The following is a 20,962-nucleotide window of genomic DNA, read 5'->3' on the forward strand; positions in this document are numbered from 1 at the left end:
GAAGGACACGGAGCAGTTTCTCCCCTGTGTGACACCGCCGTGCCCTGCCCTGCACATGTGGTATGCTGGAGGGCCCTTGTTAATTGTCCCTGCAGTGGACATGATGGAGGATGAGGAGGCAGAGGCAGACATTGTCGCAGGACTAACTGCGTGGCAACGTGAAGGCGGAAGCAGCGTCACCTGGCCAAGTTGCTGGTGTGGTTGTGCAGGAACCACGTTCATCCATTGGCTCGTAAAGGACATGTATTGTCCCTGACTGTAGTTACAGCTCCACATGTTGGAGCTGCCATGCTCTTTGGCAGACACCGACAGGCTCAAGGACTGGCCCACCTTCTGTTCTACATGTGTGTGCAGGGCTGGTACTGCCTTTTTGGCAAAGAAATGACGGCTTGGGACTCTCCACCTCGGCTCGAGCCATCAGTTCTCTGAAAGGTGCAGAGTCCACCACTTGGAAAGGGAGGGATTGCAGCACCAGCACCTTGGCCAGGAGCACGTTCAGCTGCTGCGCCGTCGGATGAGTGCACGCATACTGTTGTCTCTTGGCAATCGCTTCGGTAATCGATTGCTGACGGAATGACTGACGAGGAGGAGGAGCAGGACCAACAGATGATGGGAAGGACAGACAGCTCCCTTCGGCTGAGGTGGTGGAGCCTTGACTGCCTAAAATCGGGTGTGGGGTGCCACTGGGTGATACAGCAGTTGCTGCGGCAGGCTGGACCACCACATCGGAGCCACGGTTCTCCCAGGCCACTTTATGGTGACGCTGCATATGTTGACGCAGGGCCGTGGTGCCAGCATTGGCACCCTGGCTATGCTTCACCTTCTGCCCACAGATTCTACATATGGCCATGTTCACCTCCTCCGGCTGCTTAACAAAAAACTGCCACACCGCCGAGTAGGTGATTTTACCCTTAACACTCCGCACTGACTGACTGCTACCGACGCTGCTTCTGCGAACCCCTGCACCACTACTTCCCAGGCAGGTAGGCTCCGCGAAGTGGGTAGTCTACCCCGGGCACGTTTGGCTCCCGACCTCCCACTGCTGCCACCCCGCTGACTCCCGGCCATGCTAGCGACTTGCTGGTTCCGCCGCTGCCTCACGGGCAAGCTGCCACCCTCTTCGTCCGATGATGATTATGAAGGCCCTAAATCACCCGGCTCCCAAGTGCGATCAGCTACATCATCATCATCGAGTACTGTCTGCACATCACTGATGTCCTCCTCAATAGTCTCTGGGTCAGGAGCCTGACCACTCGCAACACCAGCTCCCACGCCACTCTCCTCATCACCACTTTCCCGCCTAGTAGAGGAAGCGGTGGATGTCTCCTCCACATCTTGGCTTGCCAGTAGCTGCTGACTGTCCTCTAGTAGCTCGTCCTCGCTGTATAGTGGAGCCCACAGCATACAATACTTCTCTGGCTGAGGGAACAGAAAAGGACAGAGGCAGGTTGAGGACAGGTGAGGGCCTGCTCCCGGGCAATGCCAACTAAGGTTTGTGTCTGACAAACCCACTGACTTTTGGCTGGGGGTGTCTGATGTCACTTGCGACGAAGATCGAGTCAACCATTCAAGAACCCCTGGGTTGCCGTTTTACGACACGACCGCTAGCTGACACTGGGAGCTCAGGCCTCTCGAAGTGACCTTTGCTGCCACGGCCCCTTACTCTGCTGCAACCTCTGCCTGCGCCAGAAATATTTAGGCCTCTGCCACTCCCCTGTGCAGGAACTGGCACTTCTCTGTCTGACATACTGTTAGATCAAATAAATAAATAAATAAAAAGAAAATTTAAAACACCCCAAAAAAATCTGTAATTTTCTCACTTCACCACACAACGGCTAATAAGCCCTCCCCCCCACTAATACACACAAAAAAAGACTTTAGAATATATAACTGCACCGCTGAATTGCAAATATATTTTTTATTTTTCCACTAATAGACACCACAAAAGTTTTTAGAACATATAACTGCCCCCTGAACGGCAAATATATTTTTCTTTTGTCACTAATACACACCACAAAAGGCTTTAGAACATATAACTGCACCGCTGAAAGGCAAATATATTTTACTTTTGCCACTTATACACGACAAAAAGGGCTGTAATTTTAGCACTTCACCACAGAATGGCCAATAAGCCCTTTTTTCCCCACTAATACAAGCCAAAAAATGCTTTAGAACATATAACTGCACCACACAAGGGCAAATAAGACGTAGAAATATTTCCTTGTAATAAACCCTGTTAATGCCTGTATCAAACAGCACTTGCACCCTAATAAGAACGGTTTGCTGGAATTACAGAGCTGTATAATGGCAATTTGGGTCCCCAGTCAGTGCATCAAGGTGTAATAGGATTGTTCCTTTTACCCAGGCTATAACCTCCTCTACTGAACCCTGTTCAACATAAATGCTGTTGAATGATTCCTCCCTATCCTTTCCCTACACCTTGAATAATCTTTCCCTGCACTTGTAAATAATTTTTTTAGCAGAATGAAGTTTTTCTAGCACTGTCCCTAGCACCTTCTGACGTCTCTTCCTGCACTAAGTACACTGGAAAATGGCAGAATCTAAGATGGCTGAGGCTATTTATAGGTCTGTGACATCACAGGCTGGCTGGCTGCTGATTGGCTGTATGCATGGCATTATGGGTGATTCCGCCTTCCCAGAGTTCCTTGCTCCATAACCTCACATGTGCAGCAGCCATTTTAGGAAAAAATGCCATTCGTTACCACAAATCGCGAGGAAATTCGGATCGAAACCCACTTTGTCAACTTCGATTCGCTCATCTCTAGAAGTGACCAAAAAATGATAAAGCGGCCATTTTAACTTTTCTTTCCATTTCTGTTCATTCAGGAGAACAAAAGCTGCTGCACACTGAATCTGACTCCCCCAAATCTCGCCGGTGGTTGCCGGAGTGTGCTTCTGGGTTTTTGCATCTCCAGATGCCATGGTCACGTTTGACCACGGCATCTGAGGGCTTAAGTCCGCAATTGGCATTGCCGCAGGTCGCGGACTTTATTCCCAGGTGTCCGTTGTGCAAGACAGAAGACATCTGTGTTGGTCCAATATTCATACCTGCCCACATTGCTGAGAAAAATGAAAGTTTAATATATGCAAATGAACCTAGGAGCAACGAGGGTGTTACCATTACACCTAGAGGCTCTGCTCTCTCTGCAACTGCCGCTCCCTCTGCACTTTGATTGCTGGAGTCAGGCAGTGTTCATGCCTGGCCCTGATTCTCCTAAAAACTTGCACTGCCCAATGCGCCTCAGTATCTGGTACAGGCACAGTACAGGAAAGAGAGAACTGCTGACAAGCCTCTTTCTTTCTGGGGGTGCAAACAAGCAAAGGCCCGCTGCTGCAGCAGGAGGATGGAGTGGTTACTTTATACTACAGGAAGCAGCATGCAGAGAAGAAGTGTCCGGGTACACCTATGCATACTGGGCCCAGTGACACTTTTGAGGCTGTTGCCCTCAGGAGCTTTGATCGCACAGATGCAGGCAATCGGCGGTCAGGGGCATAGCTGGAATGATTTAGTGACGTAGCAGAGAGGGCGGCTCCGTTCACCTCAGCTGTCGGAGGATATATCTTAATGAGGAGGCATGCTTGGGTTGGGCACTGCAGGGGGGCGTTACTAGGCTCAAGAGAAGAAGAATAACGCCTTTCTGGGCACCTTGGAGGTTAATTTGCATATAATAAAAAGCGCTTAAAAAAAAAAATCAAAATGACACCATGAAACGATAAAAGAAGACCACAGCAGGAAAGAAGGTAGTTTATTGTACATGGCAATGGTGACAGCTTAATATGCTAAAACCTGGTGACAGATTCCCTTTAAGAGATTGCAACCCTGAAGAGCGTTATACCCTCATGTTGAGTGACTTGCAGCCATAAGCCTGAATGACCATTCAACATTCACCTGTGTGCGCCCTTCCGTGTATATCTGTACAGAAAAAAAAAACGTATCTACCTTATTTCTGCATCATACAAAGAACCTACTCCATGCACTGTACCGGCCAACCAGCTATTTTTCTGCGTCCCCCATACACATGCATGCTTTTTTTTGGCTGAGTGTGCATGTGTTCTCAAAGGAGATAGAGGAGTAGCCCGCTGAAAAACACTCCTGGCAGCAGCTTAAAGAGGACCTTTCATCAGTATAATTTTAATAAACTAATAACCCTACCTAATAGTGCGGCTTCCACTGATGTTCCCCCTTTTTTTTTTTTTTTTTTAAATCGGCCACCGAATGTTGAAATAATAGCCCCGTTTGTTCTGCTGCAGCGCCTGTCACTCAAGCGCTTTTTTGTATGGGGCGTTGCTAAACTTTTTTCTTTGCTATGGGCCTTGGCTGAGAGCGCAGCCAATCAGAGCGCTCCTCTCTCAGCCAGGCAGATCAGATAGAAAGATCAGCGAAAGATCAGATAGACCGCTGAGGGACGCGACGGGTGTGGAAGCAGCGGTACGAGCGGCAGGGTAAGTATCATAATCATCCCCTAGACATCGCTGCACTTTAGCTCCTTCTGCCTGGCTGAGTGAGGAGCGCTCTGATTGGCTGCGCTCTCAGCCAAGGCCCATAGCAAAGAAAAAAGTTTAGCAACGCCCCATACAAAAAAGCGCTTGAGTGACAGGCGCTGCAGCAGAACAAACGGGGCTATTATTTCAACATTCGGTGGCCGATTTAAAAAAAAAAAAAAAAGGGGGAACATCAGTGGAAGCCGCACTATTAGGTAGGGTTATTAGTTTATTAAAATTATACTGATGAAAGGTCCTCTTTAACTCCTCTGTGAAATAAATGATCGGTTGTTGAAGTTTAAAATACCCGATCCTTTCTGTTCCCTGATGTCATCCTGGTGGGAAAAAGTCAGGAGACCCCCAAACACAAAAGACTGTTGGCCAGTCCTGCTCTAGTCTGCAGGTTCAGCCCTCTTTACTTAATGTGTAGAGACATAAAAGCTGTGCTAGGCCATGTGGCTGATCAACGTGACGTTACATGGCCTACTTTAAACACCGCTGCTTTGTCACAGTTGAACGGTGGGGGTCCCGGGTGTTAGACCCTGACTGATCAGATACTGATGATCTATTCAGAGCATAGGTCATTAGTATATATATCTCGGAAAACCCCTTTAATGTCAAGCAGTAGAGTGTTTCCCACAAACAACAATGTTCATTATGATTAAAAACACAATGCGCAAAGCCGAAAAGGCGGGTCTGTGTCCCTAGATCCTTCCTAGAACATAGGAGAAAGAAAGCAATTGTGACGCTAAACACGGAAGAATCCATTCACGTTGCATCTCAGACATCTGATGTGGAAGTGTAGGTTTCCCTGTGGGGGTTGTGAGAAGGGTATGGTTTGGGAGAACCGATATCTGTCGTTGAAACAGTTAAACTGTGTGTGGTAAGCCTTGGGTGTTTCTGGGAACCGAGAGGTTAACCCAGACACAGGATAAGCAGGGTTGATAGTCTGTTTCATCTACAGTATATTAGCCATAGCTAACATAGACAGATTGTAAAATCCGTACTGGGACCTGCTTATACTGGAGTGAGTGAGGTTGGCAGTGGGACGCTTACTCCACCCAGGCTTCCGTCCTGGGCTTCAATATCCCACAGCTGTGGGTCACATGGGTCGTTAGGGCCTAATTTAAAGCTCAGTGCAGAGCTAAGCAGTGTGGCCCTACCTGGAGAGCTGACTGTGGAACTACAGAAGGTATTGCATGTGCCACCCAATATTTGCCATTTGTATCCGTGGGCCGGGTAGCTGGTCCCATGTATAATCAGGGATTGTCTTTTGTATTAGATACTTGCTCAGTCGAGCAGGGTTTGTTTGTTTAAGCCTATTTGTTAAGGCTATGCTTGCATTTAAATATGTAAGTGTGAAATAAAAACCCTTAAGTTGGACTTAATCGTGTCTGTGTCCCTGATTCCTGCACAGCCTGGGGAGAACCCAGGAATTTTGTCTAGGGGGGGGTCCAAAAGGCAAAAAATGTGGCACGTGTAGCGTACTGTGCCAATTCTTTTGCCCGCCCATTTTTCAAAACCCCCTTCATATTTAAAGATGTGGGGGCACGTAGCGTGCTGCACTGATTCTTTTGCCTGGCAATTTCTAAAAGCCCTGTAGGAGTGGAAAAATGTGGTTCGCGCAGCGCATTTTTAGCCCCGCCATTATTAAAAGCCCCTCCTACATATAATAGGCCACAGCCAACAAACACTGTACAGCTGAAATTCTATTGTTGAGGCCTGTCTCAACACATCATACGGAGAGGGGAGGACTGTCCTGGCTGCACTGCCTGCTTCACAATATACAGTCCTGATCAAAAGTTTAAAGATGACCTTTCACCCATTATGACAATGTGAACTAACTATACAGACATGGAGAGCGGCGTCCGGGGATCTCACTGCACTTACTATTATCCCCGGGTGCCGCTCCGTTCTCCCACTATGCCCTCCGGTATGTTCGTTCACAAAGTTATGGTAGGCGGAGTCTGGCCTTGTTCTTCTGTAGCGCTGGCCAATCGCATTGCAGAGCTCACAGCCTGGGAGAAAAGAACCTCCCAGGCTGTGAGCTCTGCGCTGCGATTGGCCAGCGCTACAGCAGAACAAGGGATGACTCCGCCTACCATAACTTAGTGACTGAAATCTCCGCCTACCATAACTTAGTGAGCAAAGATACCGGAGGGCATAACGGGAGAACGGAGCGGCGCCCAGGGATAATAGTAAGTGCAGTGAGATCCCCGGGCGCCGCTCTACATGTCTGTATACTTAGTTCACATTGTCATAATGGGTGAAAGGTCCTCTTTAAGACACTTGAAAAATGGCAAAAAATCATATTTAGCATGGCTGGTTCCAAGTAGAGCTTCAACATGCAACAAGAAGAAATGGGAGTGAGACAAAAAAATTTTGAGCATTCAATTTAATGAAAACAACGAATAAACTGAAACAGGCTGTTTTTCAGCTGATCAAAAGTTTAGGACCACACCTCCAAAAAAATAAATATTCCCCCCCCCCCCCCCCCCCCCCAAAACAGAAATCCAACTTCCAAACATGAACTCAATAATGAGTAGCTCCGCCGTTATTGTTTATCACTTCAAAAATTTGTTTCGGCATGCTTGATGCAAGCGTTTCCATGAGGTGAGTGGGAACATCTCTCCAAGTGGTGAAGACGGCCGCACGAAGGCCATCTACTGTCTGGAACTGTTGTTCATTTTTGTAAACTTCCCTTGCCATCCATCCCCAAAGGTTCTCAATTGGACTTAGATCAGGGGAACATGCAGGATGGGGCAAAAGAGTGATGTTATTCTCCTGGAAGAAGTCCCTTGTCCTGCGGGCATTGTGTACTGTAGCGTTGTCCTGTTGAAAAACCCAGTCATAACCACACAGACGAGGGCCCTCAGTCATGAGGAATGCTCTCTGCAACATCTGGACATAGCCAGCGGCCGTTTGACGCCCTTGCACTTCCTGAAGCTCCATTGTTCCACTGAAGGAAAAAGCACACCAGACCATTATGGCGCCCCCTCCACTGTGGCGCGTAGAAAACATCTCAGGTGGGATCTGCTTGTCATGCCAGTAACGTTGGAAACCATCAGGACCATCAAGGTTACATTTTTTTCTCATCAGAGAATAAAACTTTCTTCCACCTTTGAATGTCCCATGTTTGGTGCTCTCTTGCAAAGTCCAAATGAGCAGTTCTGTGGCGTTCAAGGAGACGAGGTTTTTAAAGACGTTTTTTGTTTTTGAAGCCCTTCAGTCTCAGATACCGTCTGATGGTTATGGGGCTGCAGTCAGCACCAGTAAGGGCCTTCATTTGGGTCGAGGATCGTCCAGTTTCTTGACGGACAGCCAATTGGATCCTCCGGCTCAGTGCTGATGAAATTGTTTTGGGTCTTCCACTTGACTTTTTTGTTCCATAACCCTCAGGATCATTTAAGAAATTCCAAATTACTGTCTTACTGCGTCCCACCTCAGCAGCGATGGCGCACTGTGAGAGACCCTGCTTATGCAGTTTAACAACCAGACCACTGATTTTTTTTGCCTTTGCCATCACAACGTGTGACTACGTGACAGAAAATGACAATGAATCCACATCTTTGCACAGATTTGGCCTTTTAGAGGCATGTGGTCCTAAAATTTTGATCAGCTGAAAAACAGCCTGTTTTAGTTTATTCGTTGTTTTCATTAAATTGAATGCTCAAAAAATGTTTTGTCTCACTCCCATTTCTTCTTGTTGCATGTTGAAGCTCTACTTGGAACCTTGTTAAGATCCAGCCATGCTAAATATGATTTTTTGCCATTTTTCAAGTGGTCTTAAACTTTTGATCAGGACTGTACAATAAACAGTAGGCTTACAGCCAGGAAGCTCCTCCGCTTTCCTCCCTTCCCAGATCCTGCTCAAGGCCTGTGGTTTCCCCCCCCCCCATCTGCCACCTGCCCGTGGCCTGCTGCCCCCCTTGGCCATCCTCACCCAGCTCTGAATCCTCTTTCTGCAAATGGCAGGGGGAGGAGCCGGAGCATCTCCTCTCCTACATAGCGCCACATACCTCTTACATCCAATGATGTCACCTTTGTTGTAGACGTTCTCTTTCCTCATCTCCTCCATTCAGACCAGACCGCCATGATGATTTTTCAGCCATCTCCCGTCTCTGCAGAGATTGACAAACAGACATTAGTTTCCCACATTTCCATTATCTTCACATCCTCTGAACACCCTTTCCTGCCACCCCCAATACTGTGCCCGCTATGCCCCCAATACTATACTGCAGAAACAGTCCCCTTGGAAATACTACTACCACACAGATAGTGCCCCCTTCAACAATTATTGGCACACAGTGCTCTAAAAAATAACTGCGCCCAGACACTAATGGTATAAAGATAATGTCCCCCAAAAATAATTGTGCTAAGCTGATACTGTGCCAGGGTGCCCCCCAAAGTAACAGTGCTCCCCAAAATCCCACTAATAGAAATAATTCTTTGCCAGAGCACACTTAGTAGTAATAATGCCCCTATAGTGCCCATACTAGTAATCATGTTCCTTATAGCCCCCAGTAGTAGTAAAGCTCCGCATAATACCCCCTAGTAGTAATAATTCTCTTTATAATATGACAGTACATGAAATACCCCTGCTTAGTGCCCGCAGTTGAGCTAATGTCCCCATAATGTATGCCAGTATAAAATACCCCTATATAGTGCCCCAGTAAATGCCCTTCGGTGCTCCTCTCCCCCTTCCCCATATTGTCCCCCATAATATGCCAGTAAAAAAATGCCCCTTCTTAGTACCCCCAGCAGATGCCCCTATAGTGCTCCTCTCCTCCATAATGTGCCAGTAAAAAATGACCCTTCTTAGTGCCACCAGATGCCCCAATAGTGCTCCACTCCCCCATAGTGCCCCAAAATAATGCCCCATAGTGCCGCTCTCCCCTATAGTGCCTCCATAATGTGCCAGTAAAAAATGCTCCCTTAGTGCCACCAGATGCCCCTATAGTGCTCCTCTCCCCCATGGTGCGCACTCCCATAATGTGCCAGTAAGAAATGCCCCCCTAGTGCCCCACCCAAAATGGGCAAGAAATAAATGCCCCAGAGTGCCACCCCCAAAAAAATGGGGCTGTAAGAAATGCCAGATGCCCCCATAGTGCCAGCTCCCAAACAAAAAAAACACTAATACTTACCTTCATCAGCAGTGATGCGATGCAGGCCTCTTCCAACCTGTGTCCCTGCTATGTGCTGCCCGGCTCAGGCGGCACGATGATAATGACATCATCGCGCCGCCTGAGCCGGCCTCTGATAGGCTGCAGGCACTAATCACTGCGACCTATTAGAAGAACAGGGAAGGGAGACTCCTCTCCCTCCCCTGCCCCGCGGCAGCACAGCCATCTGTATCGCTGTCCTGAGGACAGCGATACAGATGAATATGGAGATGAGCGCTTCCACAATGGAAGCGCTCATCTCCTACTTCCCCCCCACCGCCGCCGGCAACTAGAACCAGGTCCTAGCCGCCTGTGGTGATCGGCGGTGCGGCCCTGAGAAATTAAAAAAGAAAAAAAAAATATTCGCTGGTTGTTTTAGGGGGTTCCAGACCCGCTGGACCACCCCTGTTCGTGCGCCACTGTGCACAGCTACCAAGTGTCTACCAGAGCAATCCCCCCAGGGGTGGCAATAAATCATTCGCAGAGAAATGCAAACTCCAAAATTTTTGACCACAGTAAAAGGATATTGTTATTTTACAGCCATGCAAAAAAAATAAAAAATCCTTCCAATGGCTATGTTGCACGCTCCGCTTAGGAGCGGACGCCATCTTTAAAGTCCTGACCGCCAATGTAAATAGCCATATGGTGGCTGACAAGGGGTTAAAGATAAAATTGCTGATCACTCCAGGAAAATATTAGATGGTTGGAAAATACAAATACCGAAACTGACTGAAAATATATCAGATTTATTTGAGTGACATAAAAAGCATCCCCTTGTGAATGCTATAGTTTTATATTATACACCAAAGCTATTTAATGCCAGCATGCCTATCGAATGGGCAGAGCTCTGTCCACGGATTGTCGTAGATGCCATAGCCCCAGGCGTATCTTTCTAGAATATGATATGGACTTCTCGTTTTTGGGGCGGTTAGTTTCCTGACGGCTCTTCGAGCCAGGCCTCTCTTGGAGACACCATTACCGTAGTATACAGTATGTCTTCTGGGTATCCTATCTGAAACAGAGTGGCCGCACCATGAGAGGATATTTCTTAGGGAAACATTATTTTTAGCTAGGAAAGGTATGGCCCTTAAATGGTACAGTCCTGTAGCTCCCTCCCTAGCGGTGTTGAAGTCACAGATTAATCAGTTGATTCAATTTAGGAAAACAAACCTGTGTCAATTCAGACACTGATCCATCAGCAAACTTAAAAAACAGTCTGGGTCAGTCCAAAAACGGCAAATATAATATCTTTACACAGTCCAGAAACTAAGGCTAGTTTAATATCTGTGTTTTTAACTCCGACAGGCAGTCCCAGCTGGATTTCACCGTATCCGCCATAGCTGGATACTGCCATTCACTGCCAGACCACATTGACTATGAAATGGGGATCAGGCTCGTTTCTGGCATGAGTTTGAATTTCAGCCAGATAAAAAATAGCAACAGTTTTTGTATGGCCAAAACCCAGCAGTCCTGCTGGAAACCGCCTGGATCACCGTCTGATCCCATTGTAGTCAGTGGGAAAAGTAGCCTAAGGAACCTAGTTGCTCAGGCAAGGTTAGATTGTCAGGGGCAGGAATGAATACTCGCAGGTTCCCAGCCATACGCTAAGTTGACTTTATGTTAAAGACCACAAAATGCAGTCTGCATTCAGCGTCTTATAGAGCAGGATTAGCTAAGCATATTCATAAACTGTTTTATGGGGAAAGATTCATTTGATATTATTATGAATATTTGTGGTATTATTTCATGTATTAGAAAATTAGCCTTGACCTTTCAGTGATTACATAAAATGTCTCGTTTCTTGGTCTGTGTCTGCACGGCGGCTGATAAACAGTAACTGTCAGATTGTTATTGTTGTCAGTGCTCATGCCCCAGGCCGGTGGACTTTAGAGATAGATCAAAGATTACACAAATTGTGAAATAAAGTCTTCACTCCAGCGCTGGGCACTTACTGAGCAACCACTGAGCAAGTTCCCTTCAGTAATTTAATGTATATGGGGATAGTTTTAATAAATACTGATCATTCAATACAAATCGGTTAAAGGATAGCCAGTGAAATGGGGAAAATGTGTTTGCCGAATTCTTAGAGGGAAGTGACATTTTATGATAAAAAATTATAAGAAGTGAGTTACAAGATCTTGTCTGGTTGGTATAGGACCCCTGGATAGACACCACAAACGTATGGACCAAAGAGCACATCTAGTGGGGCTGTCCTGAGATTCAGCCCCTATGGATAGCCATTATCTTATTTCTACAGTTTTCAAACCAACATCTGGATCAGACTAGACAGTATATTGGGCAGACTAGATGGGCCAAATGGTTCTTATCTGCCGACACATTCAATGTTTCTATCTGAATACTTTTGTAACTGCATGTAATAAAAAATGTAGCATAGCCAGTCAGCTATTCAATAAAATCTATCTGTAAAGCGCCATCTGCAGTTTGTTTGTTTTTCTCATTTATTTGACCTGCTCACTGAGATGGCCGCACATGCTCAGTTTCATCCTTCAACTGCCTCCTGAGCTGTGATAGGGAGAGCTGAGACACGCCCCCTTAGCTGAGACAGAAAAGACACTCCCCTTGAGCTGCCAGCTTGATATAAATCTAACAGAACAATGAATGGGGAGATCTCTGGATCCATGTGAGGTACAGGGCTGGTTCTAGCTTTGTTAGAAAGAGATTGTCATGTTCTATATGACGTCTGATTTTCATTTTTTACATTAGTCATGTGATAACCCCTTTAAGTTAAAGGGGTTTTGCAGAGGTACAATATTGATTACCAATTCTCAGGATAGGTCATTAATATCAGATCGGTGGGGGTCCAACCCCCAGCCCTCCCACCAACCAGATGTTTGAACAGGCCCCTGCGTTCAGATTATCATTGCGGTCTTTTTTTAATACTTGGCACAGCACCTTACAGTTGCTTTGCTTGGTATTGCAGTTCAATCTGCAGTGACCAGGAACGGGTTCACTGATGCCACTTTAATGCAGTGGCAGGGTCATGTGGATAATATATCCTGTATTTGTCGTGATGCCAATTGCAGCGTGCGTAGAGTACTATACCAGGGCCCTTCCAAGGTGTTATAACGCACGTCCCAGATTAGGAATGCCAAAGTGGTCTAATGGGCTATAATGTCTCTATAGCTTGATGGTAGTTGTGTCACAGTGTCTCCTACCTGGGTACGGCTGGACTCCTGGCTCACTTGCAATAAATTTGAGTGTAGTGATAGTAGGAGTAATAGAGGAACTCGGCAGAATAAATGATGTCCAGATCTTTAGATGAAGTTCAAACATTTCTTTACTTGAAATAACTTGCATCCAAGCGGTATACAGCTTTGGTCTCTTGGTCCCAGCAGGTTTTGGCAATCATTGGCAGGAATGAATACTTCTGCTTTAAATGTGGAGCTTGCAGGATAAAACGTCTGCTTGGTAGCTCTGTTACTGTGGCAGGATTAGCTTCTGCACTTATCTGGTACCTTCTGCTTTGTGGGGACAGACTAGCTGAGGAGGAATTAGCTTCTCCTAGGACTCTGGACTTATCTCACAGATGGATTCTCAGGGGATGCTTTCTTACTGGAACTCTGGAGGTTGTCTGTAGTTTCTGCTTTCCTCATCCAGCAGAGCTGAAGGTGCTCAGACTGGGACTATGGCCAAGTTTTAGCTGGGACTAGGGCCTTGCTGTCTTCCCTATGCAGGGGTTCTCCTGGACACTATCACACAGCCTTCCCCAACAGGGGTGGCTAGTACACTGACTCTAACTTCCTTCTCCACCCATGCTGCAGGATGTGGGACCAGCCCACCTCTCCACAGAGGGGGAGCTAAGATGGAATAATCTATTCCAGCTCAGATACACTAAACTGTAGCTTGTACCTGCCAATGTGTTGCTGCCACCTACTGGTAACCAGGCAAATTACATGAACCAATTGCATTTAACATATAGATTTATATGCACATTTCTGGAGGACATAATATAAATTATATCAGATGACAGTATAAAGGCTCCTACAGGATAGTAGCGGGGTAGAGGCGTGTAGTAACACAACTCTGGGGTGTTACATTCCCCCTTACTTTGAGTCAAGCCGCCCTCGACTTGTGCTTAGGATGAGAGAAAGGAGCTCTTGGGTACCCAAATAAATACAAAGTGCTGCATGAAGTACACATAAAGACATACAAAGACAAACATATAACGGCTACCCTAAGGTTCCTGCCCGCATTAGTAGGGTGTCTTATTAACAGTTGCCCTCTCGGTATACCCAGTGAACCAAAGGTCTGCACTAAGCAATCATTACTGACTGACTTTGAAGTATTTTGGATCCTAATACCAAAGAAAGCATGGGGGTGTCTTTATTCTGTAATACCACCATTGTGTAATGAAATGCCCGCAAATAGAAGGGTGGCTTTATCCTGTATTCCCTTCCCTGCACCAAAGTCGTAAATTGAGGCTTATAGCACGATCACTATGGTGACTAAGGGTAGCTAAATGGCTCTAAGGTGGAGGCGCCATACCTTAGGCAAAGGCACAGTAGGGGGAGGTATATGCTTCTCCAAACGCTTCTGGCAATATCGCAGGAGGAGGGTATAATAATCCCATGAAGCTCCTGGAAGACATACCCATTACCATTACCAATCATGGCACATATAACAAACAGGAATGAGGGGTATATTACTCCCCTAGCCATTCCCTAAGCAGCGGGTAACCCTTGTAGTTGCTGGATCTGCCTGGGACTTACCACTTGTCCTACCTGGGTACCTGGGTTATGACACCAGGAATAGGCCATTAGTATTAAGCATCCAAAGAGGCAGTCCGTTTAAAGAGCAAAGAGCTGTAAAGCAAAGTGACACAAAAGAAAGGTGCTACTGATCTGGCTAAGTGCAAAAGTAAGTGCAATTTCACAAAAAGTGCATAAATTCACATTGCGGCACCTGGAAAAGAATACACACAATGGGCATAAGTGCTTGAACGTTGCAAAACCTGTAGACATGGAAGTAGAATTAGTGCAAAAACATTATGTAAATATCAGTGCAATCAATATTATCATAATACGCTCAAACATGACTTGAGTCCTTTTTCGTGAAGTGCTTTGCAATTGGAATCCTCCGGAAACAAACAAAAGTTACTTGTAATCCAATAGGAGGTATATTTTTAATCCAAGGAACGGTATAAAATATTATAAAAACATATAAAATAACAGCAAAAGTAAGAACCATAGTTCCATGAGACTCTCAAATAACCTGAGAAAGGGGATAAAACAATGCGTACTTTGGCACAAACTGGGATGTAAACAGTTGTTGTATATGGGGAGAGTCCTGACAAATGTGGCCATCCATCTGAGGCTGTAACAAATAGCAACAAAACATAAAGCAAACTGGCCAGCAGTCCTGCATCTTTCAAGACCAGTCCACACTGTGGCTCCCATAAGTTCTGGTATTGCAGTGAAGGAGGCATTTAAAGAAGGACTTGCAGGTCCTCCTCACTGCTGGTTGCTACTAAAGCTCATAAGAGGGCGCTCCTTCCTCTGATAAGGCTACTTTCACACTAGCGTTCGGGGCTCCGCTTGTGAGCTCCGTTTGAAGGCTCTCACAAGCGGCCCCGAACGGATCCGTACTGCCCCAGTGCATTCTGAGTGGATGCGGATCCGCTCAGAATGCATCAGTTTGGCACCGTTTGTCCTCCGCTCCGCTCAGCAGACGGACACCCGAACGCTGCTTGCAGCGTTTTCGTGTCCGCCTGGCCGTGCGGAGCCAAACGGATCCGTTCAGACTTACAATGCAAGTCAATGGGGACGGATCCGTTTGACATTGACACAATATGGTGCAATTTCAAACGGATCCGTCCCCCATTGACTTTCAATGTAAAGTCAGGATTATACCATCAGATCGGAGTTTTCTCCAATCCGATGGTATATTTTAACTTGAAGCGTCCCCATCACCATGGGAACGCCTCTATGTTAGAATATACCATCGGATTTGAGTTACATCGTGAAACTCAAATCCGACAGTATATTCTAACACAGAGGCGTTCCCATGGTGATGGGGACGCTTCAAGTTAGAATATACTGAGAACTGTGCACATGACTGCCCCCTGCTGCCTGGCAGGTGCTGCCAGGCAGCAGGGGGCAGACCCCCCCCCCCCTCCTGTATTTAACTTATTGGTGGCCAGTGCGGCCCCCCCTCCCTCCCCAGTATTAATTGTAACCAGTGCGGCCCCCCTCCCTCTATATTCATCGGTGGCCAGTGCGGATATTAAATATGAGCAGTGCGGTCTCCCCCTCCCTCCCCAGTATTAAATATGAGCAGTGCGGTCTCCCCCTCCCTCCCTCCCTCCCTCCCCAGTATTAAATATGAGCAGTGCGGTCTCCCCCTCCCTCCCTCCCCAGTATTAAATATGAGCAGTGCGGCCTCCCCCTCCCTCTATTCATTGGTGGCCAGTGCGGATTCAAAGTATTGTGATCAGTGCGGCCTCCCATCTCTCCCCCCCCCCCCCCCCCCATCATTGGTGGCAGCGGAGAGTACCGATCGGAGTCCCAGTTTAAATCGCTGGGGCTCCGATCGGTTACCATGGCAGCCAAGACGCTATTGCAGTCTTGGCTGCCATGGTTACTTAGCAACAAATAGCAGCATTATACTTACCTGAAGAGCTGCGATCTATGTGACCGGCCGGGAGCTCCTCCTACTGGTAAGTGACAGGTCTATAGGCAATGCGCCGCACAGACCTGTCACTTTACCAGTAGGAGGAGCTCCCGGCCGGTCACATAGATCGCAGCTCTTCAGGTAAGTATAATGATTCTATTTGTTGCTAAGTAACCATGGCAGCCAAGACTGCAATAGCGTCTTGGCTGCCATGGTAACCGATCGGAGCCCCAGCGATTTAAACTGGGACTCCGATCGGTACTCTCCGCTGCCACCAATGATGGGGGGGGGGGGGGGGGGGGAAGAGAGGAGAGGCCGCACTGATCACAATACTTTGAATCCGCACTGGCCACCAATGAATAGAGGGAGGGGGAGGCCGCACTGCTCATATTTAATACTGGGGAGGGAGGGAGGGGGAGACCGCACTGCTCATATTTAATACTGGGGAGGGAGGGAGGGGGAGACCGCACTGCTCATATTTAATACTGGGGAGGGAGGGAGGGGGAGACCGCACTGCTCATATTTAATATCCGCACTGGCCACCGATGAATATAGAGGGAGGGGGGCCGCACTGGTTACAATTAATACTGGGGAGGGAGGGGGGGCCGCACTGGCCACCAATAAGTTAAATACAGGAGGGGGGGGGGGGGTCTGCCCCCTGCTGCCTGGCAGCACCTGCCAGGCAGCAGGGGGCAGTCATGTGCACAGTTCTCAGTATATTCTAACTTGAAGCGTCCCCATCACCATGGGAACGCTTCTGTGTTTAGAATATACTGTCGGATCTGAGTTTTCCGAAGTGAAAAATCAGATCTGAAATAAACTGTTATGCAAACGGATCCGTTCTGAACGGATGCAAGCGTTTGCATTATAGGAGCGGATCCGTCTGAGGAAACATCAGACGGACCCGCTCGAACGCTAGTGTGAAAGTAGCCTAACTCAGCTTTGCAGCTGTAGTGGTGCGCCACTGCCCTCTAGTGGTGCTTCCTGGAATTGGCTGAGTAGTCAGCCTGGAGAACGCTATGGTAGCCTGCTACAAGCCGGAATCCCTTGCCGGTGAAGAGGCATGCAAAACCTCTGGCTGAAGGGGTTCTGGAAGGCAATCAAGGGGTGACTGTGGAAGTTTCCAGGGTAGTACGTATGGTTAAACCCTAGGGTTAAAAGTAAACACAGAATTGTTGATCTGGCCCACCCGTAGTGTTGGGGGTGCAGCCAGGTCTGGGATAAGGGGCTCTGGTTCGGGCTGAGCTTGTTCCCTGAACCGTAGTTGGCCGTCTGAACATGCTTGGAGGCGTCTGACTCGTCCTGGTGCTTCCTGACAGACTTCGGGGGTTATGGCAGGGGACAGAGGTTTGGCCAGGAGGGTCACCCCAGCCGCAAACTGACCGCATCGGGGTGTACTCCACTTGATCCCCGACATAAAGGTTGTGGCGGGCCTGGGGCAAGTAAGCCCGTTTAACGGAGCAGCGGCCCACAAATAATTCTTTCCCACTGTGGCTGTCCTGAAGGAATCCTACTCCTCTTTCCACTGAAAACCACAGGACAGTCCCGGTGCGCCAGGCGAGTTTTGGATCGCCGGGTCGGGGGTCATCCAAGACCTGTTTGACCCATTCCTCCACTGCCGTTTTGTACTCCCATTGACTCTGGGCATGGCAGGTTATCTTGAGGGAAACCTCAGGGTTGAGGTGACTTGGCCTGGGTTCAGTCCTCCTGGGCGGCGGAGTGGATACTACATCCGCCTCCACCGCGCCAGCGGGCGTGCGGAGCGGAGCCTCCTTGGGCCTAGCAGAAGCATCGGGGACCACCGGGCGTGGTGCAGGGGCAGCTACGGGCTGGACCGGGGCCTCAGGGAGCAGGATAGCTACGACCTGTCATTGTGGCCAATTCCGGTGCCTCCTGCTGGTGATTGGCGGTGGCCTCTGGAATCTCTGACTCTGTGGGGTCTTGCGGCTGTGTTGAGACGTCGGTCGTGGGGGTAGATAACATCATCTGGGACGTAGGCGCCACCGGAACCTGGACTGCTGGGCTGACGTCGGCTTCCAGGGGAGCAGGTTCGAGAGCCGCGGCTATCTTTGAGTAAGGGGTGGTGGCTGTCTTGCCGTCTGAATAGGAATCTGCAGCCTCTGGTATCACAGCAAACACAGCAAACACCGACGGGCCTTTCTTGCTCACAAGTTGGGAGACCCGGATCTCCGGTGCGTATTTTTCGTACGCCGGTTCGTCTTGAATAGTCATCTCGTCCCACTTTGGTTGGGGAGCGCCATCTTCCTTTGCTCCTCAGTCAGGCTGGATGCAGGAAGTGAAGGTGGAGCCTGAGGGGAGGAGTCTTCACTCCCTTGGCTCACATTGCAAAGTTCTTGGTGGGCAGGGTTTAGGTTTCCAGCTTCTAGAGGGGTGTAGTTACTATTTTCGCGCTCCTGAGAGGGCTATTTTGTGTTTTCCCGCTTCTGAAAGACAAATTAACCCTTGGAGTGCTGGTGCGCACTGTTTACCGCTGTCTGGCACCGCAATAAAAACAATAAAGTCAATTTTCAGGGACTTGACACAGTTCTTAGGCCTTGTAGTAGTGTTAGGCACACAATCCGATCCTGTTCGGCACACAATTCGATCCTGTTTGTGACGCCACTTTAATGCAGTAACCAGGAACGGGTTCGCTGACGCTACTTTAATGCAGTGGCAGGGTCAGGTGGATAATATATCCTGTATTTGTCCTGACACCAATTGCAGCGTGCGCAGGGTACTATCCCAGGGCCCTTCCAATGTGTTATAACGCACGTCCCAGATTAGGAATGCCAGAGTGGTGTAATGGCCTATAATGTCTCTATAGCTTGATGGTAATTGTGTCACGGTGTCTCCTACCTGGGTACGGCTGGACTTCAGGCTCACTTGCAATAAATTTGAGTGTAGTGATAGTAGGAGTAATAGAGGAACTCGGCAGAATAAATGATGTCCAGACCTTTAGATGATGTTCAAACGTTTCTTTACTTGAAATAACTTGCATCCAAGCGGTATACAGCTTTGGTCTCTTGGTCCCAGCAGGTTTTGGCAATCATTGGCAGGAATGAATACTTCTGCTTTAAATGTGGAGCTTGCAGGATAAAACGTCTGCCTGGTAGCTCTGTAACTGTGGCAGGATTAGCTCCTGCACTTATCTGGTACCTTCTGCTGAGGAGGAATTAGCTTCTCCTAGGACTCTGGACTTATCTCACAGATGGATTCTCAGGTGCTCAAACTGGGAATATGGCCAAGTCTCAGCCGAGACTAGGTCCTTGCTGTCTTCCCTATGCAGGGGTTCTCCTGGACACTATCACACAGCCTTCCCCAACAGGGGTGGCTGGTACACTGACTCTAACTTCCTTCTCCACCCATGCTGCAGGATGTGGGACCAGCCCACTTCTCCACAGAGGGGGAGCTAAGCTGGAATAATCCAATTCCAGCTCAGATACTCTAAACTGTAGCTTGTACCTGCCAATGTGTTGCTGCCACCTACTGGTAACCAGGCAAATTACATGAACAATTGCATTTAACATAGATTTATATGCACATTTCTGGAGGACATACTATAAATTATATCAGATGACAGTATAAAGGCTCTTACAAGATAGTAGCGGGGTAGAGGCGTGTAGTAACACAACTCTGGGATGTTACAAATTCTATTCACGTGAATGGGACCGAACAGCAGAAAGGCCATGTGACCGATAGACATGACATCACAGGCTGAGCAGGAGGCTGCGGCACTTCTATTAGATTTATGGACGCCTATCATTTTCCTCTCATTTAAGTGCCTTTTTTCTTGATTTTTGTCTGCACATCTTTTTTCCATGTTTCATTTTTTAAATGTCGTCTGTGTTCTTTTAGTAGAATATTTACACAGGAATATATGCTGAATTATATTAATATAACATTTAATGGTGGCACAACCCCTTTAAGCTAAACTGCAATACCAGACATGGCCAGTGCATAGGAGAGGTGCTGGTTCAGATTAAAAAAGCAAACTCTTTTTTTTTCTTAATTCTGGTCAAACCTTTTAAAGAGTCATAATAAGACATATGTTAATCATAAAATAAAAATTGGATTTATGGAGTATATGAAATGCTTGCTTTTATTTACTTTTTTTTCTGTTTCAGTGGTCTCATTGGTCGCAGCTGGACTATGGTGTTTGCAAGTGGTGGCTTTAAAGTCAGACTGTATGATATTGTAAAAGAACAGGTCACCGCAGCTCTGGAGGATATACGGTATGATCCCCAAGGCCCTGGCCATTCAACAACATTATTAGCAACTTCCCTGGAATAAATGTACAATAATTGTGTGTAGCTTTTTAAATACTTTGTTTTAATTATTTAGTACATAGAGAGACTATACGAGTGTATTACTGTACAGCAGCGGCTGCATGAAGCGCACGGCGTCATAGCAACCAATGACGCCGTGCGCTCCTGTTGTCAGCAGGAATCCCGGCCTGGTTACCACGGACCGCTCTCGGCCGCGGAACACGGCCGTGTGCAAGAGGCCTTAGTCTAAGGGCTCATGCACACGACAGTATTTTGCGTTCAGTATACTGGACGTTTTTTAAGTTCAGTATGCGGAACATATAGTGAACCATTCATTTCAATGGTTCAGCAAAAAATACTGAAGTGTCTCCGTGTGCATTCCGTTTCAGTATTTCCGTATTT

The 20,962-nt window shown here is 47.6% G+C and overlaps 1 protein-coding gene across 1 annotated transcript in view; it reads left to right on the forward strand.

Moving 5' to 3' along the window:
- Nucleotides 1-20,962, forward strand: part of CRYL1 (crystallin lambda 1) — a 234,080-nt gene that overhangs the window by 6,058 nt on the left and 207,060 nt on the right. The window contains exon 2 of the mRNA XM_040426222.1: nucleotides 20,420-20,527. Coding sequence (XP_040282156.1) covers nucleotides 20,420-20,527 — 108 coding nt within the window. The remainder of the gene's footprint in view (nucleotides 1-20,419; nucleotides 20,528-20,962) is intronic.

Source organism: Bufo bufo, chromosome 3, assembly GCF_905171765.1.
Source record: "Bufo bufo chromosome 3, aBufBuf1.1, whole genome shotgun sequence".
Lineage (NCBI taxonomy): Eukaryota > Metazoa > Chordata > Amphibia > Anura > Bufonidae > Bufo > Bufo bufo.